This window comes from Ischnura elegans, chromosome 8, assembly GCF_921293095.1.
Source record: "Ischnura elegans chromosome 8, ioIscEleg1.1, whole genome shotgun sequence".
NCBI lineage: Eukaryota > Metazoa > Arthropoda > Insecta > Odonata > Coenagrionidae > Ischnura > Ischnura elegans.
The window spans coordinates 15,380,333-15,406,396 of record NC_060253.1 but is presented as its reverse complement, the minus strand read 5'-3'; the positions used below and the strand labels follow the sequence as shown (position 1 = coordinate 15,406,396).

The following is a 26,064-nucleotide window of genomic DNA, read 5'->3' as shown; positions in this document are numbered from 1 at the left end:
TAGAATTAGAAGTTTGAATTTTCCAATTTTTGGGAATTGTAGCTTAATTTGTGCGACCTTTTTTTTTAATTTTCCGATGATGTGAATCCAATGACTTTTGAGGTAGTTTAGTATTTTTGGTAGTTTTTATAGTAGATTAACAAAATTCATTTATTTGCTTTGAAAATTTTGCAATAAAAAATAAAAATTTGATAAATGGCAATGGAGAAGCAAGGCTGAGAACTGATGTGAAGAACCAGATCATAATTGGAACTGACGTACTGGAATTATGCACTAATGGGATACAGAGAAGACAGAAGGGTTTCAGGGAGTGCGTACTGAGTGGGGAAGAGATGTTGAAAACAGTTTTAGGAGGACGAATAGTGGTGTCATGGTCATGCACACGCTAACAAAGGACATAATACTTAAAAAGTACTTTTTATCAATTTTATAACCTCATATGTAACCAAAACAAAAAATTTTGTGATAAAATACAAATAATTACTGGTAATAAAAAAAACACTCAGAGTAATGTTGTACTTCTAAAAAAAGTTAATGGAAAGTGCATTCCGGAACTGCTAATTTTGCCATGATGGCACTGATTACGAATGTTTTATAAAAGAGGAAGATGATAGGATTGTTATATAGAATGAAAGGGAGTTAGCCTTATTGTGAATTGAAGGGGGAAGTCCAGGAAGGGAGGGTATACTGACAGAATACTTCCTAAATACTCCATGAAAACTTTCCTTAATTGGTAGAATTCTTTGATAGTCATAAATTTCCACAAGTTCTCTCGATCTTTTCTCACTCTCTGCCATGGCGTGTGAAGTGCCGTGAACGGCGGCCGGCAGAAAGTCGTCTCATGTGAAAGTAGCCTTCTGTTCCCACCCAGCGGCCATGTTTAAGTCTACAAAGTGGTTCATACTTCAATACTTCAGGACTGACAAATGTAAATGAAAGACTGCGATTAATTTGATGGCGAATTCCGACAGAAACATTGCTACAGTTGGCAATAAAACGCAAATGCGATATGCACGAGATTTTTTTCAAGCCAATTGGCCTTGAAGTCATAATCAGATAGAGCGAATCAATGCTTGCAGCATTATATAATGAATGCTTAGGCTTTGATCGGATATGACTCATTACATGTGATGTTTTTGCTAATTCACGTAAAAATCGCAAAGAAGGCAAAATTTCATTTTATATAGCGATTTGGCGGTATTTTGTGTTACTTCGCAATATCAGATCTCCCAAATTCCTTAGGTCTCTAATTTTCAGGCAATAAACAAGTGCAGGAAGTTAACTCGAATAAAAAAAATGAATAGATCAGCTTTAACAGTAAATTTTGTCAATGCAAGCCGTCAAAACATTGTAATAAGTAATGGGGATATGTAGGATTGAAACCAAATTAATTAAATAATGATATTCACCTCTTTTCAAATATTGCAGCACTAATTTGGTCATCTCACTTGTCACCATGAACTAGTCTATTCTTTAAATCTGTCACGAATTTGAAGCCCTGGAAATCAGAAATTCTTTATTTTTCTAAGAATTAATTGTGCCTGCATCTAGCTCCATTCTTTCATTGAAGATATTGATGCTAAATATGCATTGTCTTCATTTGCTTAAATATCTGATCTTCCAGTCTAGTACATCTGCAGATCTTTCTTCTGCTTCTTATTCCTCTTAACCTCTCTTAATAATTTTTCACCTGTATGATTGAGTAAGGTGTACTACATACCAATTGGGAGGTCCTTTTTTGAGTATAAATATTATGTACTTTTACAGAACTACCATAGCATGTATCAATTGATTTGCATCAAAGTTGAGTTATTCTTTTGCACATAATATTGGCATTTGTATTATGTTTTGAATGTGTATTGCACAATTCACAATGTCTTCCTATCTGTATATCACTTTATCTAACCAATGTGTACTTTGTATATTTTGCTGATGGCCTCTGGTATCTCAACCTGTACTTATTCATAATGTCTTCTTGGATTACCAGATGATGAGGCTAGTTTCCCAGTATCACCCTGATCTTGTTGCAAGCACGCACACTCACTTGGGGCAGGAATTGGAAGCAGAAGGCCTCTACACTTCTGCTGAGCACCATTACTTGCAAACAAAGGATTGGAAGGCTGCTGCTAAGATGTATCGAGCTGTCGACATGTGGGAGGAAGCTTTTAGAGTAAGGAATGGAACTATCACATTTAATCCATCGTTAATCATTCCATTTCCTTCAATTTCTGGGTATAGATTGACTTTTGGCTGCATTGGACAATTTCTTATGTTTTTTATATCACATTGTTTTTAATCCTTTCCCTACTAAAGACGTAAATATACATGTGGACGTTTCTTGACCCAGGAGACGAAAGCCGTATTTTCCTACCCAAGTAAACGAAAGCCGTATGTATACCTTTTCTAGCTCTCCCCCTTTTATGACGGTCGCGGGTTAATGTCGTCTTTGTTTCGGGACCCAACGCTTCGGGGTTTAGGATTTACCCTCGGAATCCGGGAGCAGTTACCCTGACCCCTTGTCTTTTATTACTCCTCTTAGTGGTAAGGGACAGCGGTCATGCAGTTGTTTATCCAGTCAGTTTTCGAAATAAATATTTGTTCATTTCTCAAGAATATATAAATTAAGAATTGAATTCTTTGTCTTTTGAGCAGCGTTTATAATTTTTGAACGAAATTCTACGATAAATATTAACTTATATCTTATTCTGTATAAACATCAACATGGAAATTGTTGCTGCATTAAATGCGTTAATATTGACCTTAGAACTTCGTTTAAAATTTGACAATGCTCAGAAAAAAAGAGGAATTCAATTCAAAGTCTGTTTTTTACATGCAAGCAACAATTATCCATATGCCAAATACATATAAGCAATCAATAAGTTGACTGTGAACCACAGGTAATGCTGTAAACCCGGAAAGGAGGGAGCACAACTACCCTCGGAGTCTGCGATAATGTGGAGTCCTCACTGGGAGGGGTCGAAAAAGGTTGGAGCTGAAAGCGTGTGATTATCCGCGAGACCCCTCTTTACGAATGTCCTCCAAAAATGCTCTGTGCCATGAGAAAGTCTCTTGGGGCTCAGTACAGCAGTCATGCTAAGACAAAAACTCTGCCATCTCGAAAGGGTTAAGTGGGAAAAGTTTTTGGATATCTGTGGTAGATTTCTTATTATAAGATAAGGTGCACATTTGGTGAGTGGTGATTTGTGATTCAAATTATGGTCATTATTCAAAATCCGTAACCATTGTGTATTATCATCTCACATGATGTGATTTTGCGAGAACCAGGTTGTGAGGTTAAGGGAATCCTAAGACCTTTAACACATTCGATGCGGGCCTGATTTTCATTAAAGTCATCAAAATTGGCCGTTAAAATAAGGAAGAAAAAAATGGAGGTATGTTTCCGCGTCATAACTTCCGTTCAGATACTGCTATTTTCAAACGACGCACATGGGTCAAAAGAGGGAAGCTTGCTGAAGGCCATGCACACAATGGGAAGACTCGGAAGTGGATATTAGTTGCGTACGGAGGCGGAGAAAGGGCTCCTGGCCCGACTGGCAGAGTGCATCAATTGACGTGCTCCATATTATTATTATTATTATTATACATTGCTGCAAGTAGGCTATTGCCCGGTGGCAGCATTAAATGTACATGAATAACAAATGTGTAGATACCAAGTTTGTATCTATCTAATACAAAGTTTAGAAACAGAATAGATATCCATGGTAAAAATAATACACTAATTCTAATCTCATGTAACTAAAAAATGAACATTGACCCAATTCCACACTCTCCCTATTAAACCACTATGTAATTACCCAATAAGTGATAAACACTTCATCCTAAAAATTTTGGCATTTGCAGGGAAGATCTTAAAAATAACTTCAGGTAGGTCATTCCACTCCTTTATTCCTCTATGTACGAAGGATTTTCTCAAAATGTCTGTTTTCTGTTTTTTTAATTTAATTTTAAATTTATGGTCTTTCCTTCCTATGTAGCAGGGTGAGTCCAGCTTCAGACCTATTTCTTTCCAACCCTTCTCGCTTATCTCGGCTTAGACTGGACCACGTCAATTGACGTGCTTAGCACTGTATGTGTTGAAGTATGAAAATTACACAGATTAAAAATCATTTGCCGTGGCCAGGTTCTCAACTCGTATCTCCAAAATTTGCTCCAGGTCTTATACAGCTTGAGCAAACAAGGCGTCTTCTTTCTCTGCAGAGTTATATCTTTGTCAGCCATGCTCTCCCTTTTCACACTTAGGGATTTCTTTCACTGCTTAGGAATATCTCTGGATTACAAAATGTCCTGGAATGAGCATATTACATACATCAGCAGCAAACTCAGTTGTACATGTTACTTACGAAGGCAGCTCAGTTCCACTGTGGATAGAAAAACTTTGCTAAAACTATATTACATTGACTTCTACTCTCATGTCACCTGCAGTGTAATTTTTTGGGGATCAACTCATCATTTTATCAAAATTTTTCGTTCACTAAAACGTGCCATGAGAATCATTGCACATAAAGGTTAAAAATCTCCAAGCAGACCAATATTTAATGACATGCTTATCCTCACAATTCCGTGGGTATATATATTGTTAACTATTATGTATGTTAAGAACAACCTAAGAAATTATTCTTTGAATAATAATGTACATAGTCATTATACAAAATCTCATAGTGATATACATCATAATTTTGTACGAACAAATGTTGCAAAAAGGGGGCCCAGAGAAATGGGCATAAAACTTTTTAATAATTTGCCTGCTGATCTTAAAAATGTGCATGATGATATTTTGTATAAAAATAAGTTAAAAAAATTCTACTGAGAAAAATGTATTATTCAGTTGATGAATATCTGATGATGCTGTTTAACACTTAAATGTAAATATGTGTACAGGGAAATATACTTTTTGTATTTTTATGTATACATAGTACATATATTGTATCATTTGACGTGCCTTGTATCTGGGCCATTATTTAATGTACTAGTTCGCTGGGCAAATAAAATAATAATAATAATAACACTGAGGTTTTGTGTAAAGAGGAGTGTGGTTCAAATTGTTGAATCCTAATAGTGTGTGTAACATATTTTGTCAAATCTCAGGTAGCCAAGAATCATGGCTCTGCTGATGCTGCGCAGATGGTGGCTTATCTGTGGGCTAGCAAACTAGGTGGAGAGGCCGCTGCTCGTCTCCTTGTCAGACTGAATCTTCTCGAACCATCCATCGATTATGCTTGTGAAAATTTCCAGGTTAGTTCCAATTTTTTTGTTGTAATTCAAAGAACTTTACCTTTTCCAATTTCAGTTTTTAGATTAGCCAAAATAAACAAATACAGATCAAATGATCATGATAAAATTTCACTAGAGAATGCTAAATTGTTTGAGTTGTGTATGAGGCAAATGTATCGTTCTTTATGCTCTCAAAGAAGTACAGCCAAAATAGCTGTACCCAAATGACCATCCTTATGCCCCACATGCTAATATGTATGTCTGAGAATGTGGGGTTCTAGGACATCTTGGTATGGTGGTTTGGTATGGCAAATTAGTGAAACAAAAACTTAGGGATTACATAACCAGTGCTAAACTAAAACTTAATGCATGCACATAAACTGATGTGGTACTTTCTTCGATTGGTGATGCTGATTCCAATGATTTTTGTCTGCTTTATAGTTTGACTTTGCATTTGATTTGGCAAGGATTGCCATGAAGGAGAAGGAGGCAGAAGTCCACTTTAAGTGTGCCATGGTGATGGAGGACGAGGGGAAATTGAAGGAAGCCGAGGAGCACTTCATCAAGGCCGGGAAACCTCGAGAAGCCGTCTTAATGTATGCATTTTATATTCCTAACCATTGATTTTTATACCCGTTACTCATTTGCTTGTTATTGATTCCAATTCAACTCTTCATTCCCGATGCTTGCACGAAAATTCCTGTGTGGAAGGATGAAAATGAGGTGAAATGCTGAGAATATTTTCCACAGGTTTGCTCGCAAAACTGTGGAGATTCTTGGATTTGTTTGTTTTGTGAAAAACAATAATTTCTTAGGCTCGGTGCTGTGAGTCAAGGGTTTCCAAAGACTTCTATCCTTCTCTTCGTAGAACTTATGCATTACTTGCACCGGGTGTACTCAAACATCGCACCGGCTGTCAGTTGTGCTTCAGAATTTTTCTCAGCATTTTGCTAAAGTGAATTCTGTGACCTTTTTTTCAGCTTTGGTAGTAAAGTAAATGACTGAGTGGCCATCAATAGGTGTACGATGGGGGGATTCAAAAATAACCGGGAGAAAATCTCTGCACACACAACTCTAATAGTTTGGGATTCTTCCCACTAGATGGGTGTTATTTCATCCTTCCTGAGTTTGTAATAATAATAATTATAATTTTTTATTGTTCCTAGAGATCACATGTTCCGGTGACATTGGAAGTCGTCAAAATAAAGTAAATAATTAAAGTAATAGTTACAAATAAATTAAGTGATATAACATTTACAATTTTTACAGATAAAAGAAAAAAAAGTTACAATTTTAGTGGTTGATGGGCAAAGATTACTCCGAGCCCAACATAAAATCCTTCAGGCTATAATAGTTATTTTCCATTAAATATTTCTTCAAAGCATTCTTGAATGGTGTAGGTGGAAGACATTTAATATCATACGGTAGCCTGTTGTATATTTTTGATAGGGAGAAAAGGGGTCCTTTTCTTATATGAAAAGCCATGGCTTTTGATGGTTGTAGTGAGCCCCAGTGACAGTTTACATTCAAAGAGATTTTTGACTTCTTCGATTTTTGAAATGGCTGATATTTGAGAACAGCTTGCAGCATTGAAATTTTATTCTTAGCTTGGTAAAAGTGAGACATGGTTGGTATTTCTTCTACAGTTTATGTGGAAAACGCCATAAAAGATGTCAAGTAGGCGAGTGGTTTTCGTTATTCAAACGTGGCAACATATCGATCAAAGACATTCAACGTCCGGGCTGGCCTTCCAGGTCCAGAACTGATGATAATGTGGAAAAAAGTTGTGCCCTTGTGTGCAAGGATAAGAGGTGTACTATTGATGAACTCGCTGAACAATCTGGTCTTTTGTGGAGTTATATTGCAGTGAATTTTATCTGAAGATTAGCAAATGAGACGAAATGTGTTGAAATTCTTCCCCCTCTTGTTGACTCCTGGCCAAAAAACTGCTTGACTTGAGTTTTTGGCTAAAACTGTGTGACACAGCTTCAATACCCACCCTATTCATCATATCTCGCACCTTATATCTCACGATTTCTTTTTGTTCCTCTGGATGAAAAGGGTACTGAAAGGGAAATGTTTTGATGACATTCCGAAGGTGAAAAGAGAATCGAAGGCAGCCCTGCAAGGTATCAGAAAGAACAAGTACCAATGGGTGTTTCGTGCAGTGGAAAAAATGTTTGGACTAATGCATCAGTGTAAATGGAGAGTATTTCGAAGATGAATAACGTTTTTAACGCAAAAAAATTAATTTTGAATTTTTTTAAAATTGCGTCCGGTTATTTTTGAGACCTCCCTCATATACTCATGACGGGAGCTCCAAAGTGAAACAGGGTGCCTTTGTTGAAGATTAACTTTGGTCTGGCCCAAATATGAATGTAATAAGCATCATGAGCAGTAATCATCGATTAGGACGTTTAGTCTGTTAATTTTACTCAGTCACTCCCCAACTCTGATTGCATATATTTATTCACTCAAGATTACATGCTTTGTGAGCGTAACTTTTCCTGGTTTTGATGCATGGCTCCATCTGATGATGATTCACTGAAGACTATGATAATATGATGACTGTGACAATATCTGAAGATGTTTCTGTGAATCAAAACCCAGGCGCTCTGCAATAAAATGTTTTTGGTGAAACTTTTGTTCTTTTGGTAGAATACATGTGTGTTAACTTTTTCTGATGCTGAGGAAAAGGCAAGCGTTTTGAAGCTGGCCGTGTAATATTGTAATAAACATGCTACAAGTGACCCTGAGCCACCTGCAGTGTTTGAAATTTGTCTGTTAAGTTCATGCTGCAATTAAATGGTCATCATCAACAGTCTGCAATATTCTAAGACTGATTTGATGCAGGTCATTATTCAATTGTACTAACAGCAAGTGGCATCATAGCAAACTTAGCGGTGCTGAAACACACTTTCTTTAACTTTTTTTAGCAGTGAAATATTACTCGGTCTCTTTTTTTATCACAAGTTATAATTTAAATTATATTTAAATTTTTTTTTGTTTAGATTATAAATTTGGAGGCAACAAAATTGATAAAAACGTCGTTTCACCATTATGTATTATGTTCCGGCACCATGACCCCACTGCCATCAGCTAATATTTTATCACCAACATAAATAATTCTCCTGCTTTACATCTTTCAATACCTGCTCAATATCTCATCTATGGATTACCTCTGCCTTTTTTCCCTTCCGCCTATCCTTCAATGATGATTTTCATGCGACCCTCGTGTCTCTTATGAGGTGGCCCATAAAATTGTCAAGTCTTCTGCACCGGGTTTACAAAAGACTTCTCTACTCTCCAACCCTTCCTAGAACTTCTGCATTGCTCACATAATATATCCATTTGATCTTCATCATTCTTTTTATAGCACCACATTTGGAAAGCTTCTAACCTTGATTTCTCCACAGTTAAACGGTGCTGTTTATTTTAACAAATTAGAAGTGCAATGTACTGCTTGAATATCACAAATGATCACAGACAAAAGATGTAGGACAGGGAGGAATTACTGCCTTTCTGAGAATGAATTTCTTTTAATGTACTACTTCCCTCACAAATTATTGGTTAAGGCCCTAAATCTCGTTCCCTTGTTGAAAGCGTGTTGAATGAATCATGAGTATGCATGTGATTCCTCGCAAATTTTTTGAGACACCTGCCAAGTTTGCTTCATTTTCAAGGTCTCTCATCCAGACACATGTATTTGTTTGCATGCAGATGACATCATTTTACAGTGTGACACGATCTTCTCGGTAAAAACTGGATAGGCCTATTAATTAGTTCCTTAATTGGAAATTTTATGTGTAATCAGTACGTACAATTGCATAGTAATAATAGTAATGAATAATTATGGCCTGTTACAAATCTTTGATTTTTCTTGGATATCCTCCCAATTAGCCTTTACCCAACCTTTGGGCTCACAAATAAAATTCCTAGCAAGATTTTACGGTGGTGTGAATATTTTTTTACTTTTTATCAGTGATTGATCAAATTTGTAATTGGCCAGATTGGTCTTCATCTTGAATTCCATCTCTACTAATTTTTAGTTTTTTTTCTATCCTTTCCTTCAAGGTATATGCACGGACATGACTGGGAAAATGCAAGACGCATTGCGGAGCAGCATGGAGGCCATTCTAGTGAAACAAAAGCAAAGGATGGAAATAATACTACATTGCTTGATGAAGTACTCATTGCAGAAGCTGGAGCTGCTTTCTCTGAAGGAAAGCATCAATATGCTGAAAGCCTCCTGCTAAGGGCTGGCCGTCCTGATACCCTACTGGATCATTATCAGGCAAGTTTATTATTGCTATGGTTGAGTATTCTACTGGCTAAAGTCACATAGAGATATTTAATTGGACCTTGACATAAACCATTTTTGTGTTTTAGTTTTTGATCTGTCTGCGTACCGGGTACCAGTTAGATTACTTTGCAATTATAAGGATTTGGGTTGGAGTCTTCATCAATATTAATTTATTTTTATTGTTTGAATTTTTGCGTGCATGTTCACAATGTTTAGATGCTGTAGAAATCCTAGATTTGTCCCTGTTTGTAAAGTTTGTCTTGATGAGTAATGAATTTTATATCCAATGTGTTAAGATGGGTCACTTGAATATTTTAATTATGAGCGTCATTGAATATTAAATAATCTTAACGCTCAATATTCAAGGAGAAACTAAATTTTTACCTTTATACCCCACAATATTTTGTGTGAATTGTTCTCTATCAATTCAGTTATGTTTTTTTAATTGTTCTCTTATACTTAATATTGTCAAGTGTATAAAGAAAAAATATTCATCCCATCACTACTATGGTAAAAAATCTAATGTGGTAAATACTTTCAGGAGGCTGGTATGTGGTCGGAAGCTCTTCGAGTATGCCGTGAATACATTCCATCAAAGCTGGACATGGTGCGAGCGAAATTTGAGCACCAGGACAGCGACCCAGTGAAGGTTATTGGTCAGTCCAAAGCTGTGAAGTCAAATATTCGTGGCATTCAGACCGGAGGAGCCAGTGGGCTATACGAGAAAGCGTTGGAGTGGGAGAGGGGCGGAGAGCCATCCCGAGCCTTACAGTGCTTCCTCAAGGTTTGCAGTTGACAGTGTATCCGTTTCCTGATTAGGTATTCCTCCTCTGGTATTCTATCCTAAGATTGGTTGCCACTCTCCATTCTTCTCGTCTCTCCTCCTTTTTCCTCTTCATTTCCTCGTAGCTTTTGCATCCAACATCCTTCATTATTTGGTCTAAAAACTGGAGCCTTGGTCTTCCTCTGGACCCTTTTCCATCAACATGTCTCTCTAGTACAGTGGATTCCGGTTAATTGGGACATATCGGGACTTGTGCACTTTGCCCCAATTAAGCGGCTGCCCCGAATAGGCGAACTATCCTGTATATGGGCATAAAAAACTTTGAAATGGTAGAAAGAAGACTGAAGAATGTTTGTAATGCAACATAAGTTTATTAAACTATTAATTTGATTAATAAATCAACGAGTTTAGTTGATTTATTATCATTTTAAATAATTATAACAATTTAGCTAAAAATATTTTTCACAGCCTCGGGCGACGGTGAATGAATGCGTTTTACTAACAAGGGGAGACCACGAACCTTGCTACGCCTTTTTCAATGCCATATTTTTTTTGGCGTTAGGGATGCCGAACGGTTCTCGGAACTGGAAGTCGTTCCGTTGAATGGGCCTTAGTTTAGCAGTAATTAATTGTTTTTCACATGGTACTTTGAACATGACGAATATGTCTCAGAAACAGCACGGCTCCCTCCAGTATTGGGGCTGGTGTAGTGGTTAGCGTCGTTGGCTTCCATTCTAAGGGTCATGCGTTCGCGGCCCGAAGGTGGAAGTTTTTTTTTTCGCTTTCTATCTGATCATTATCGTTCTATTTCGATTTAATTTCAATTACAGCAAGCCTTGGCAGAATGATAAATTTTTTATCGCTGTTGTGGCTTTTACATATTTAAACATTGTTACCCCAAACGCGGACATGGGAAGAATACTAGGAAGGGTTTGTTTTCGCTCTTACTTTAATGTTTTGGCTACCTTACACTGTTCGACTTACAAATCAAAAATGAAAAGAACTTATTGCGAGTCCACTTAACATTAAAGATAGTGGTGAGCAGCAGCATGCATGCAATTGTAATAAGGAAGAACTCAAAACGAATATTAATTACCTTATCTCTCAAACACTCTCGCAATTCACATCGCTGGAAAAAGAAGTTTACTTACAAAGTACTAAAATAATTAAAGTGCGAGAGGGAAATAACATTAAATTCCACATTATATAAACAAAATATCACAAGCAAAGTTTTCAGAATTATATTTTACGTTCGTTACGGAATATCCAGCGATTTCGAGTCATGTGAACATGAGATGAGATGAGACAAAATTACCTTATTTATTTCTTTGTATATGTTGGAAAGATACGCCTCATATGTTAGAAATTATGGCAAATCAGAAGACTTACTTTCTCATAGACCATGGTCACTAATCCAATTCTTCCCCGCCCGCCACCATTTTCCAAAAAATGACCTCTCTTCACCGCATACGACTCCAGGCTGAAAGGCTGGGAATTCCCTTCTCACATTCGCTTCCATAGTTGACGAAAGAATTCGTACAGAGCGAAGCTTCTCTATGTCCTTACCGCCGCGAAATCTCCCCAACTCCCCAGGATTTTCCACCGACTTCCAAAGAACCGGCGTCATCGGCGCCCACCCTGCAACCTGCTGGAAACCACCCGCGTCCGGAGTAATGGCCTGCGGCTCCTCCACTCACAACATGGGACCCCCGTACTACCCTTCGTTTTCCTTGCGACAATAGGTACCCTTCATCACGGGGTACCATAGTTGCAGCTGTGCGAATCCATCTCATATTCGGGAGTGGGAACAACCGTTTCACCACGGGACAAAATTTTAGGGATTCCCAACCGATGAATGTTTTAAAACCCTCCGCCCATTCCTAATGCCTCTGCACACCACCCTCTCACTGCCGACCATAGGTCGTTCACTGCACTCCACCTCCTCTCCAAATAACCCCCACCTCCCCGCCATACATATATGACCGTTCTTTCGAGGATTGTGCTGTGGTACTCAAATACCCATTACCACGTGACGTTATTATTTTCTATTGTAACCAAAGGGAAATGAAGTTTCTATTGAAAAACGCGGAACATACATTGCAAATTTGTTCTATTTTTGACATTCTTTTACTAATTATTCACATTCGCCGGGAGTTTGTGGGAACAGGTACTTGGGTGGTAATCATCATAAAAACAAACGAAACACATTATAATTGCGCACCAAGAACATCTTATGAAGCACTGCCTCCCACAGACACAGTTCCCCCTCAAAACTTCGTCTGGGAAACAAACCTGACGCACATTTTGGAAAAAGCTTCTGCTCTGTATAAGTTTTGACGAATACCATGCGTATTGAAGCATGCATTTGTATTTTGGTGATGAGAGTTGGTCGTGCACCAGCGAATGTATTCGTATTTCGTCTTCTCTCGAACTTATTTCACGGTTCTCTTCAAGGAGATAGAAGCAGTTTTGAATACGAGAAATAAATAGTTTCACCTGGCGATAAAAATACACGTCGCAGGGTTGGCAAATCGGTGTGCATTTTGGTGGAATAATTTTTAATTGGCATGTTGGCAGGTCATTGTCATCAATAAATATTTCATCGTATATTTCAGGGTTAGTTTGACCCCCCCATGAATCTATAATAAGGAGGAATTGATTTGTGGAGACGTATGGTTTCAGCACATTTCTCAAAAATACCTTGTACACATCAGTCGTCAATTTTCCAGACTTGGAGGAAGTCACTACAACGTTCTTCCACCTTTCTTCCAAATCCTCGACATTTTTCCTCACTCTTGGACCGAATACCCCTCCTACTTCCTGCATACAAAGAAAAACTTTTGGTAAAAGTTCACCGGCTGAGGTTATAGCGTATTGAGCCGTGTACGAATGCGTCACCTTGTTTCTGTCTCCAGCACACAGGAGCACTGATTTTTCTCCCCGATGACTTAAAGTCCGTTTGATATCCACTCGATACTCACAGCCAGTTTGATCCGTATTTATCACGTACTCTGGAGCGTATTTAGGCATAAGTTTACTAACTTGCTTTTGAAATAGCTCTGCACTCTTTAGTATATCATCAAATGATTGTATGTCCCTATGAGTAACATAATTTGTCACTTTTCTTTGTCGAATTTTGAACTCCGTTTTGAATTTAATAAGCCAGGACCTAGAGGCAGAAAACTGAAATTCTGGTGACATGTGCTGATAAGCCACGGCTAACGCCCACTGCTGGAGTGATCTGGACGTAACATGCTCATTCCTTTTCCTTGCCTCACAAAATCTATCGTAGGTGCATTTCTTTATCATTTCGCACTTATCTAACCGCGTTCCTCCTTTCTCAATGTCTTTATTCCATGCCTTGAGTTGAAATTTCCTGGTCAGTAAATGGGATCCTCGCTTCTTGAGGGTAGCTAGCGACGTGTTTTGTCGTTTTGTCACGACGTGTTTTGCGAGTAATTCTCTTTTTCTAGTGACAAGTGGAATATTACGGAAGTGAAAAGGTGTTCGAGCAAATTACACCGAGTTCGACTTGTTTTTGATTCCCTGCAAATCAAGAAATCAATAGTAGTGTTCCTTCTTTTGTGTGCAATGGATATAGCAAGTACATCCAGTGCGTCAGTTCTATCGGAGAGAGAAGGCAGCACACAATGCCTTCTTGATTATTCCAAAGAAGACGCCACCGGCGCGGTGATATACTTCCAAGGTAAGCCAATAGTAATTAACAATTCATCATTACATTTCTTACTTGGAATTCTGTATAAGTTATAGTTGAATAAATATTTTGTCTCGAGCGCATGCTTGTGAAGCGTTTATTTAAATTCGTTCACTTAATAGAGGGATGTCATCAATTTAAAATTGCATGCTGTATGAATATTTTTTTATCAAGTGATTGCAAAAATTTTGCATTGATATTCCACAGATACTCTGAGGGAAATGAATGTTATTCAAGACCCCTTAAATCTTGAGGTATCGAGAAAGGCGCGTCTAATTGGTGAGAAAGCTGTAAGCAATTTCATGGAAATTCTAGAAGAGAACATGTTCGTGGAAGAGGAAGAACTCTTCCTAGAGAACGAAGATGTGGAGGCAGATTTTATTTCCGATGGTGAGAGCGAAGAGGAGTCAGCCGAAAGCAGCTCGCCCCCGTCGCAAAGTGCCGGTGAATGCTATGAACCTTCACCAAAATCCCCGAAATTCGTGCGAGTTTCTTTGGATACCAAAATTAAAGTGGTTAATCTGTCAAAAGAACACCCGAATTGGTCGCTAGCTACCCTCAAGAAGCGAGGATCCCATTTACTGACCAGGAAATTTCAACTCAAGGCATGGAATAAAGACATTGAGAAAGGAGGAACGCGGTTAGATAAGTGCGAAATGATAAAGAAATGCACCTACGATAGATTTTGTGAGGCAAGGAAAAGGAATGAGCATGTTACGTCCAGATCACTCCAGCAGTGGGCGTTAGCCGTGGCTTATCAGCACATGTCACCAGAATTTCAGTTTTCTGCCTCTAGGTCCTGGCTTATTAAATTCAAAACGGAGTTCAAAATTCGACAAAGAAAAGTGACAAATTATGTTACTCATAGGGACATACAATCATTTGATGATATACTAAAGAGTGCAGAGCTATTTCAAAAGCAAGTTAGTAAACTTATGCCTAAATACGCTCCAGAGTACGTGATAAATACGGATCAAACTGGCTGTGAGTATCGAGTGGATATCAAACGGACTTTAAGTCATCGGGGAGAAAAATCAGTGCTCCTGTGTGCTGGAGACAGAAACAAGGTGACGCATTCGTACACGGCTCAATACGCTATAACCTCAGCCGGTGAACTTTTACCAAAAGTTTTTCTTTGTATGCAGGAAGTAGGAGGGGTATTCGGTCCAAGAGTGAGGAAAAATGTCGAGGATTTGGAAGAAAGGTGGAAGAACGTTGTAGTGACTTCCTCCAAGTCTGGAAAATTGACGACTGATGTGTACAAGGTATTTTTGAGAAATGTGCTGAAACCATACGTCTCCACAAATCAATTCCTCCTTATTATAGATTCATGGGGGGGTCAAACTAACCCTGAAATATACGATGAAATATTTATTGATGACAATGACCTGCCAACATGCCAATTAAAAATTATTCCACCAAAATGCACACCGATTTGCCAACCCTGCGACGTGTATTTTTATCGCCAGGTGAAACTATTTATTTCTCGTATTCAAAACTGCTTCTATCTCCTTGAAGAGAACCGTGAAATAAGTTCGAGAGAAGACGAAATACGAATACATTCGCTGGTGCACGACCAACTCTCATCACCAAAATACAAATGCATGCTTCAATACGCATGGTATTCGTCAAAACTTGTACAGAGCAGAAGCTTTTTCCAAAATGTGCGTCAGGTTTGTTTCCCAGACGAAGTTTTGAGGGGGAACTGTGTCTGTGGGAGGCAGTGCTTCATAAGATGTTCTTGGTGCGCAATTATAATGTGTTTCGTTTGTTTTTATGATGATTACCACCCAAGTACCTGTTCCCACAAACTCCCGGCGAATGTGAATAATTAGTAAAAGAATGTCAAAAATAGAACAAATTTGCAATGTATGTTCCGCGTTTTTCAATAGAAACTTCATTTCCCTTTGGTTACAATAGAAAATAATAACGTCACGTGGTAATGGGTATTTGAGTACCACAGCACAATCCTCGAAAGAACGGTCATATATGTATGGCGGGGAGGTGGGGGTTATTTGGAGAGGAGGTGGAGTGCAGTGAACGACCTATGGTCGGCAGTGAGAGGGTGGTGTGCAGAGGCATTAGGAATGGGCGGAGGGTTTTAAAACATTCATCGGTTGGGAATCCCTAAAATTTTGTCCCGTGGTGAAACGGTTGTTCCCACTCCCGAATATGAGATGGATTCGCACAGCTGCAACTATGGTACCCCGTGGTGAAGGGTACCTATTGTCGCAAGGAAAACGAAGGGTAGTACGGGGGTCCCATGTTGTGAGTGGAGGAGCCGCAGGCCATTACTCCGGACGCGGGTGGTTTCCAGCAGGTTGCAGGGTGGGCGCCGATGACGCCGGTTCTTTGGAAGTCGGTGGAAAATCCTGGGGAGTTGGGGAGATTTCGCGGCGGTAAGGACATAGAGAAGCTTCGCTCTGTACGAATTCTTTCGTCAACTATGGAAGCGAATGTGAGAAGGGAATTCCCAGCCTTTCAGCCTGGAGTCGTATGCGGTGAAGAGAGGTCATTTTTTGGAAAATGGTGGCGGGCGGGGAAGAATTGGATTAGTGACCATGGTCTATGAGAAAGTAAGTCTTCTGATTTGCCATAATTTCTAACATATGAGGCGTATCTTTCCAACATATACAAAGAAATAAATAAGGTAATTTTGTCTCATCTCATCTCATGTTCACATGACTCGAAATCGCTGGATATTCCGTAACGAACGTAAAATATAATTCTGAAAACTTTGCTTGTGATATTTTGTTTATATAATGTGGAATTTAATGTTATTTCCCTCTCGCACTTTAATTATTTTAGTACTTTGTAAGTAAACTTCTTTTTCCAGCGATGTGAATTGCGAGAGTGTTTGAGAGATAAGGTAATTAATATTCGTTTTGAGTTCTTCCTTATTACAATTGCATGCATGCTGCTGCTCACCACTATCTTTAATGTTAAGTGGACTCGCAATAAGTTCTTTTCATTTTTGATTTGTAAGTCGAACAGTGTAAGGTAGCCAAAACATTAAAGTAAGAGCGAAAACAAACCCTTCCTAGTATTCTTCCCATGTCCGCGTTTGGGGTAACAATGTTTAAATATGTAAAAGCCACAACAGCGATAAAAAATTTATCATTCTGCCAAGGCTTGCTGTAATTGAAATTAAATCGAAATAGAACGATAATGATCAGATAGAAAGCGAAAAAAAAACTTCCACCTTCGGGCCGCGAACGCATGACCCTTAGAATGGAAGCCAACGACGCTAACCACTACACCAGCCCCAATACTGGAGGGAGCCGTGCTGTTTCTGAGACATATTCGTCATGTTCAAAGTACCATGTGAAAAACAATTAATTACTGCTAAACTAAGGCCCATTCAACGGAACGACTTCCAGTTCCGAGAACCGTTCGGCATCCCTAACGCCAAAAAAAATATGGCATTGAAAAAGGCGTAGCAAGGTTCGTGGTCTCCCCTTGTAAGTCCTATTAAAGAAAAGTCCTATCCTCTTGCGGAAAGTATAAAAACAAGAGCTTTCAAAATAGGGCAAGAATAGGAACATTTGTGGTTCCTATTCTTGCCCTATTTTTTTGTTACATTTGCCCTATTTTTCTTATTACATTCCTCTATTGGGTTCTGTTCTTCAAGATCTGCCCCAAGTAACCGGTGGACCCATTAAACGGAATCTGCTGTACCATGTATCCGTATCCCTCCAGTGTCATGTAATCTAGTACGATGAGCTTCGGTAGTCAAAGGGAATCAAAGAACCTGGATAGCGTAGCTGTCTGCGCTGTGGTCTGGAAAGCCACAGGTCAGTGGTTCGATTCCTGGTCCAGGGGAATTTTTTCTCATGAAATTCGTTTATGTTCCTATAGGATTGTTGATAGGGTCCCCCCATGCCTCATTATTTGCACAATAAGTTGGACTCTTCTATTTACAACTGATCTCAATATGCTTCTTTACTCTTTTATTTGATTCAATATTTCTTCATTTTTATTTTCATCAAAACAATTCACATCATGGGTAGGGATATGCGAGCAGTAATTTTTAATCTCAAGTCGAGTTGTAACTACTCGCGAGTATCGAGTTGAGTCGAGTATGGTAATGTAACTCCGAGGTTAAGGCAATTTAACGATTTATCTAATTTACAAATGATATTCTAACAGGAGTTTGATAGTAGTGCCTCCTGTCGGCAGATTTCCTAACCTGCCGGCCTCAACAGCTCTGCAGCCAAAACTACTCGACTCGGCATTCCTTTATAGTGCTAGACAAGGGCGTACACAGAATCATAACTAGGGGGGCAAGCCATGGGATTCATGAGATTATTTCTTTGAAAAAATAGTTTTATTTTAGTTACATATCTTACACTAATAATACATATCATTTTTCATGGGTTTAACCCTTAACCGGTGAAGTGCGGTCTGAGAGACCGCTGCGTTTCTAAAATTATGAATATTTTCAAAATTAAGATTTCAAAATATCTATAATTCTCGGTAGCTTCATATTTTTGCATAACAAGGACATCCCACTCTTAAAATTTAACACTCCTTTTATTAATTTCTGTAAATTTGCAATTGAACTCGATTAGCGGTCTGTGAGACCGCACTTCACTTACTAAGAATGCATCAAGAAAAGGAATAAGCGGGATAAATTTCATGGCTACTTACTACTTAGCCTTCCAACTTTAACATTCAAGGCCTTTTTTGAATCTGGCGAAATATTGATACATAAATATAATAATTATAACTCAAGTGTTTTTGGCATCAGTTTTTTGAGTCTGCTTCAAATCGCAATTTTTTGTGACAAATTGGTTCGTATTGAGAGTGTAAACATTTTAATATAAGTTTTAAAATAGTTAAGCATTCAAAGAAAAATTAAACAAAACAATAAAAATGGCGTAGCAATATTTTATGAATTTTTGATTTAATGCGGTCTCCCAGACCAATTCACGTCACTGGTAGTGTAACAAGAATTGCGCGTCCCTGGTTAAGAGTTAAAGACAATTTGTTGAATACCTTCGTTTCAATTCAGTACTGATTTTGCTTAAAGACTTTTGCGATTTTTGCTTCTAGGGGGAGGCAGCTGACCACCCTCCCCCTCCCTGGGTACGCCTATGGTACTATAGTACTCAAGTCAAGTACTAACTGCTCGACTCAACTCGAATTTTTGATTACTCGCACTTCCCTAATTGTGAGTGTTTTTCATCGAGCCATCTTTTCACAATGCATTCCCTTATTTGATCCAAGTGTTCAAAAATGTGGGCGTGTTTCTGAGTGACGAAATTTTCTCCTCCACAAGGCAAGTGATGAGGATGCAGACGGAAGCATCGCTGCAAGGGCGCTGGATGCAGCCCAGAAGCTGGTGCTCAAGTCACCGCCAGGAGGGCAGGCATTTGCGGAGGCTGCAAGGTCTGTTGGTCAGAGGTTGGCTGCAAGAGGGCATGCGACGGGGGCTGCTCAGTTCTACTTGCATTGCGAGCTGATCCAGGAGGCTGTGGAAGTGCTCGTGGAAGCAAAGGAGTGGACCAAGGCCAGAAGGATTGCGGCTGAACTGGACCCAAGGTTTACATCCAATTTTTAAAATTAATTTTGATTTCAATTGTTGGTGAATTGAAGAGGATAGTCTTCATTGAAAGATTTTGAAAGATTTCATTTAAGAGGGGACACAGGTTGGAAAACCTGCATTATGCTCCGTGAAGACCTATGCGAGAGGGCTAATAAAAAAGAATCAGTAAAAAGGATCAGTAAAATAAGAATGTTCTGCATTAAAAAAAGGGTGATCAAGGTTTAAGTGTATGCTAGGTTGAGTAATTGCCAGTAATAAAAAAAAAGTAATATGGCCAGTAGGGATTATTTTTTGAGTAATGTTTTCATGAAAAAAGTACTTACAATATAACTTCCATATAACGAATCTCAAGGAACCAAAAAAGTAGTGATTTCACTGTGGTGAACCAAAATTTTTTTTCCATGATGCCATGCCTGTAATTTAAGTTTCAATCCGATAGATTTTATTAACTTTGAACACCTCCTTCTGTACTTGTTATCTATGATCAAGAGATTGAAAAAATATTGGTTATTCTTAGTGAACACATTCTAATAGTTCAAAGTTCACATACTTGGTTTTTACCTTCTACGATGTGAAGATATGTTATTTCAATGAAATAAACTTGTCCAACGGCTGTATTATTCATCGGAGACCCTATCAGCTCATATTTTTTGTGTCGTACATTGGGGCTCCAGCTTACTTTTTGTTGGTTTAGTGTATTGCAAATTAGCAAAATGCGTACCGAAAATTCAGCTCTGAGAAATTGTATGTGCTAAAAAATGAAAAAGAAATGTACTTAATTAGTGGTGAGTGCATGATTATTTTTATAAACTTCCTTTTCTATCTACTTAAGCACTCATTGTTGAATTTGCTCCTTCAGACTTGAGGAATTTGTCAACGCTCGCCACAAAGAAAGTTTGAAGAGAGGTGGGAATGTGGATCAGCTGGCAGAGGTTGATATTGTGGCAGCACTTGATCTTCTTGCGGAACAAGGTCGCTGGGGACAGTGCCTGGAAAAGGCCAAGGCACATGCTGGTATCAAGAGCAACTTTCTCCACAAATACATTGCCATGTATGCCGCTGAACTTTTGAAAGTAAGGACTTCTTCTTCCTTCCAGGATTAGGATACTAAGCCTGTTCTGGCTTTGGCTATCTTTTTCTTGGTCTTTCTATACTTCTCTTGCCAAATGATTGATATTCCATTGCTTGTTTTGGAATTCTTTCGTTTGGCATTCGAAGTATATGCTCCTTCCATCTGTGTTTGTAGTCTTTTAGTTTATCAGTGACTGCCTGGACACCCAGTTCATATCTTATTTGAGTGTTTATTAATTTATCTAATTTTGTGTAGCCTTTCACTGAACTTAAAAATTTCATTATCGACGATTCTATCTGACTTAATTCATTCTTTTTTGGTACCCTACATTCTGATCCGTAGAGTACAGTAGGGACTGCCATCACTTTATAAAATTTTATTTGTTTTTGTTTTCTCGTTTTGTTTTTTAGCATTTTTCTAATTGTGCCACATATTCTCTGGAAAGTATTAACTTTATTTATAATATCTTTGTCCTCGTCATATGTTATATCACATCCTAAGTACTGGAGGTGCAACACTTGCTCCAGGACTTGATCCTCAATAATAATTTTTGTTCATATCGGGTTGCTTCCTAAAAATACCATAGTCTTTATTTTGGTTTTTGATATTCTCAGGTGGTATAGTTTGCATATAGTTTGGTATAGTCTGTGGACTGCCATCTGCACTTTATCCTCTTTATCTTGTATTAAAACCTGATCGTCAGCAAACAGCATTGTATATAAGTACATATTAAGATGGTCCCAATTCTATGCCTGGTGATACATTCCTGCTAATTGTGTGGTCAAGGACACCTTACCTAATAGGGTGGTTTCCTATTATTTTTTTATTGCCTAAATCAAAAGATTATTACTCCTGGAGTGCGCATTTAATGCTCTTAGATTTTCGAATGACGATATCTATTTTTCGCGATTAAACGAAAAGTGAAAAATTTCAAGTGCGCGAAAATGCGACGGCTAAGTAGGAATGATGGGAAAAGTCCGTGTGACGTATTTCTGGTTTCAGCTGTCGGCGAGTGAGGTGACCTTGAGGCGAGGCTTGAGCGCTGATACAACGCAGGCTGCTAGCAGGTAGCTGAGTACCCTGCTAGCAGGTAGCGCTTGGCTTGAATAAGGATTATTATTCCCCTTTCAAACGAAGGAAACTTTCCGAACTTAGGTATTTTTAATGTGTGATTATTAAGAGATGTTTCCCTGAGGTCTGTGCCTCATGCATGCATTGGTAATCTCAGACGATTTAAAACTCCTATCTACTCGTATAGAAACTAGGTCCCTGTGACGTCACGTGGAGTGGAATCGCATGGGCGCCAATCTGGCCTTTTTCAAATGAGGTTAAAATTGACCAATGCCATTCGTCTAAACTGGGATTTCTAAAACCAAATAATTTGTATATTATGAATACACTAATGGTGGGTAAGGAATCGCAATAAATGCATTTCGTTTTCTTTGATGAAGGAAACTACCCTATTGTGTGGCCATGAAGTTTAATTGAGTTTTGACAATTGGCTACTGTTAACTCTTTGATCTGTGATATTTTCTATACCCATTGATCTTGAGGAGTGAGGTATTTTTGAACAATTTTAAATACACAGTTGAACAATGATGCATAATGAAATTAAAGGTCTGCAAAAATTTATGCTCTATTGAAAATTTTATTAAGTTGTTACATAGTTTTATTTTTTGTAAATCTACATTTGGTCACCTTCCCAGAGGTTTTAACAATTAATGTTTTTAAAACATCCAATCATCACGTTGAGGGATGAATAATTTTATTGTAATGCTTCAAATTGATGCAGATTTATTGGTCTGACAAATAAAAACTGACTTGATGGAATCATTTTTTTTATATCTTTGGAAATGTTTTGTAATTAATAAGGTGTCCCCAAACTCTTTTTTCTCTATAAGCGTGAAAAACATGAGATTTATATACACAAAAAATCGTGCATATGCATGTTTTCTTTGGGGTTTGAATTTTTAAATTCAAAATGATTTATTATTTTCAGGAAGGAAAGGTTTTGGATGCTCTCAAGCTGTATAAAGTGAATGGTATGCCATCTTTTCCCCAGAACTATAACATTTACAGGAGAATGATCATGGGTGTGTTTGCATTGCCTGGGCTATTGGGGTCAAAGAGCTATTCTATCTGGGCTGATGTCAGAGATTGCCTCTTGAAATTGGTGAGTGATTCATCATCATGGAGCATTAGGCTGGCGCTTATTTTTTCAGAATGATCCCATTAAAGAATTCGTCGTCTCAAAATGTGCGAAATGGTGAGAAAAAAATTATAAGCACCAGCTTAATGGGGCATGTTTATTCCTGGCTAAGTTTTATTTCATATGGAAACAATTTTATGTATTTCTTTTTAGATCTTAATGTGGTATCCTGGAATTAAATGTTCATCATCATCAATATATCGATGCTAAGTTATAACAACACGTATCTCAAATTCGGCCGGTTTGAGACAGGTATCTTAAACAAAGTGTTATTGCATTAAAAAAATAGAATACGAGCAAAAACAACTCTTTGTTTGCAAATGAATGCTTCTTTGTCAGTTTTATGAACTTTTGGTGTATAATTTCAGTGTACAAGTAAAAAAAATTAATCGTTTTTTGCTCCCCTGAAAAGTTGCTATTTTTGAGATACGTGTTGTTGGAACTTAACCTTCGATAATTAATTCAACAATCTTTAGATTGGTTTTATACAGCCCTCACATATTATCCCCTTTTCTTCTTGTCTAACCTTTTCATATTTAGGTATTTCTTCTCTTTTACATCCCTAATAACTTGCCCTATCGAACTTATTTGTGGCCTTCATTATCTTATTATCAGGCCACCAGGTCTCCTGATGTGGTTGACTAATTTGGGCCAGGATTGTTATAAGAGATCTGTTTCTTATCTTAGCACTTCCTCATCATTTACCCAGTGTATACAGGTTATCCTCATCATTTTTTTGGTATAATACAGTTAGAGATGGGTAGAGTACCAAAAAAAGTGACTGGGTTCCGTTACAGTTAAATTTTAAAATTTGTAATCAGCTACAAGTACCAGATACGATTTCAAAAAGTTACTGTTACAAGCATAGTTACCGCTAATTTTCCTAAAATCATTTGGAAACTGCTAATAGTATTCATGCAGGAGGATCTATTAAATGATTCCTTAAGATACAAATTTAACATGTTGCTTTCAATTGTTGCTTTGTCAGCGTTATGCATGTACATTCTAAATTCATATAAAATTCTTGGGATATGCCAGAAAAATTTTTCGGAAAGCAATGTACAGATAATTATAACGTTATATTTACATTTTTTCAAATGTAAAAATGAAAAGTAAAAAAAAACCTGAAATGTAAATCGCTACGAGCACCTTAGTTGTTTACACCTAATCATTTCCCAACTCTGAATATCTTGACTCAACTCTATTGGTTTCAAATCAGGATAAATGCTTTGTAGTCCAATCACCTTCATCCAATTATTCTGTACAGCATTTAAGATCACCTTATTTCATCTCAAGTCATTAGTTTTTGATCATCTTGACTCATATTTCATTTGATTTTTTTTCAATCCGTAGACTGATTCCATGCGTAAGGATGACGAGATGGAAGCTGAAATGAAAACAGAATTTGAAGGCTATCTTTTGGCATCTCACTACTCCGCCATGCATTCAGCTTTCAGTGCCTTGGACCCACAGAAATATTCCACTCTCATTTCCAAGTTATCAGTTTCCCTTCTGAGGCATACAAATGTTGTGCCAACAGACAAGGCATTCTATATCGCTGGAATGGATGCTAAGGTTAGTGAAGTCCTTCAGTATTTAACTTGAGTTTATTGCAAATTATACCATGACAATAAATAATGGTAAGCTTTGGTTATACATACAGGGTGTAGTTAACTTTGGTCTTTGCCTAACTTTGGTTAACTTCAGCCATGCAGTAAATAATGGTGTCACGAAATTTTAACCCTGAAGAGCCGATGCCATTAGGAACTAAAATTACAAATGATAGTTTGGTAAAAAACACACCATTTTTAAACTACAGAAATTAAATTAAAAAAGAAGAACTTTGTGCTTTCACTTTGGTTTGGTTTAATTATGAATCACTTTGTTCTTCCTTTTTAATTTAATTATGAATCGCTTTCACCAAGTTGCGCCTCAAACAATCAAACTACAGAAACTTTGAGACAAGCGCTCTAATTGGCCGCGAGTTTACTGTATTGCCAGATGCCTTGGATGCAGGCAGGCAAAGCATCTGAAGTCATGAGCATCCAGCAACAGGACAAACTCACAGCTTATCGCTAAAGATCATTAGTAGGGATGGACGGTTGAGGATTTTTTACGAATCCAGATCGGATCCTTGATTTTTGGAGCCGGATCTTTGGATATTTTTGGATCCAAATACATTTTTGATTGCCTGCTATAAAATGAAGTAATTATTCAAGTTTCTTCTGGGTACATGCAATCAAAGGAATGCCATTTAGATTTGCATACACGTTTTAATATTTTAACTGATTAAAAATGATTTTTATAAGCTTTCAAGTGATGTGACAGTTTTTAAATTTTCCTCATGCACGTTTCCCCTGAATTTTGTCCAATCTCTCGAGAAGAGTCACACTATGAGACTGTCATATTTTTTTTATTTTCCTGAAATTCTGTTATGTAACCCCTATGAGAGCTGTATGTTACACAAAATTGTTCATGAGTAGGACAAGCATCGCAGTGCGACGGCGCATTCGAAGAGGGAATCAGAACTCTGTCCACTCTTATTCATTACATATAGTCCCCCTCTGAATATAGTCCCCCCTCATAATTTTGAGGCTTGAGTTTTGGGAAAAGATTTAAAAAATGGGTTTGAATATCCCCTTAGCTTTTTTCACAGGCATTTTGAGAAAAAAGGGGGGACTATACATATTCAGACAAATACGGTGTTTCTTTGAATATGTAACACTTTTTATTTTTTTGTAAATGATGCTTATAACTTGGAAATTCTTTTTCTGCAGGCTGCAGGGAAAGAAAGCCTGGCCTTTGTGTTGCTGAATCACTATTTGGATGTTGTGGAGGCTATTGAAGAGGAGCGGGAGAATATAGATGAGCGGGATGATAGCTCGGAGCCCGTGGAGTCGTGGAGGAGGAGCAGTCGGCCGGCCGTCCTCGACAACACCGACTTTGAGGAGACGGACATCCCATTAGATGCCCCACTACCCCTCAACCCTTACCTGGATGCTGCCACCCATGAAGAGGTTAAAGAGTGGGTTCTAGCTGTGTCAGTCGATCAGAGGGTTGAACAGGTACGTAAATGCATGGGATGCTTCCTATGGCATGCGATGACTATTGTGAATGCTTGAACCCAAGATGAAACCCATTGCTAGGGGTCTGTGAAAGTGGTTTTACTTTTTGCAAAAATTCGTTTTAAAACTAACAAGG

At 38.0% G+C, this 26,064-nt stretch overlaps 1 protein-coding gene across 1 annotated transcript in view; it reads left to right on the top strand.

The window, feature by feature from the left end:
* The window catches only part of LOC124163671 (intraflagellar transport protein 172 homolog), a 60,217-nt gene that overhangs the window by 28,766 nt on the left and 5,387 nt on the right, over window positions 1-26,064 (top strand). The window contains exons 19-28 of the mRNA XM_046540731.1: window positions 1,988-2,170; window positions 5,107-5,253; window positions 5,674-5,828; window positions 9,307-9,526; window positions 10,077-10,319; window positions 19,316-19,578; window positions 20,442-20,655; window positions 22,654-22,827; window positions 24,217-24,438; window positions 25,641-25,928. Of these exons, the coding sequence (XP_046396687.1) occupies window positions 1,988-2,170; window positions 5,107-5,253; window positions 5,674-5,828; window positions 9,307-9,526; window positions 10,077-10,319; window positions 19,316-19,578; window positions 20,442-20,655; window positions 22,654-22,827; window positions 24,217-24,438; window positions 25,641-25,928 (2,109 nt within the window). The remainder of the gene's footprint in view (window positions 1-1,987; window positions 2,171-5,106; window positions 5,254-5,673; window positions 5,829-9,306; window positions 9,527-10,076; window positions 10,320-19,315; window positions 19,579-20,441; window positions 20,656-22,653; window positions 22,828-24,216; window positions 24,439-25,640; window positions 25,929-26,064) is intronic.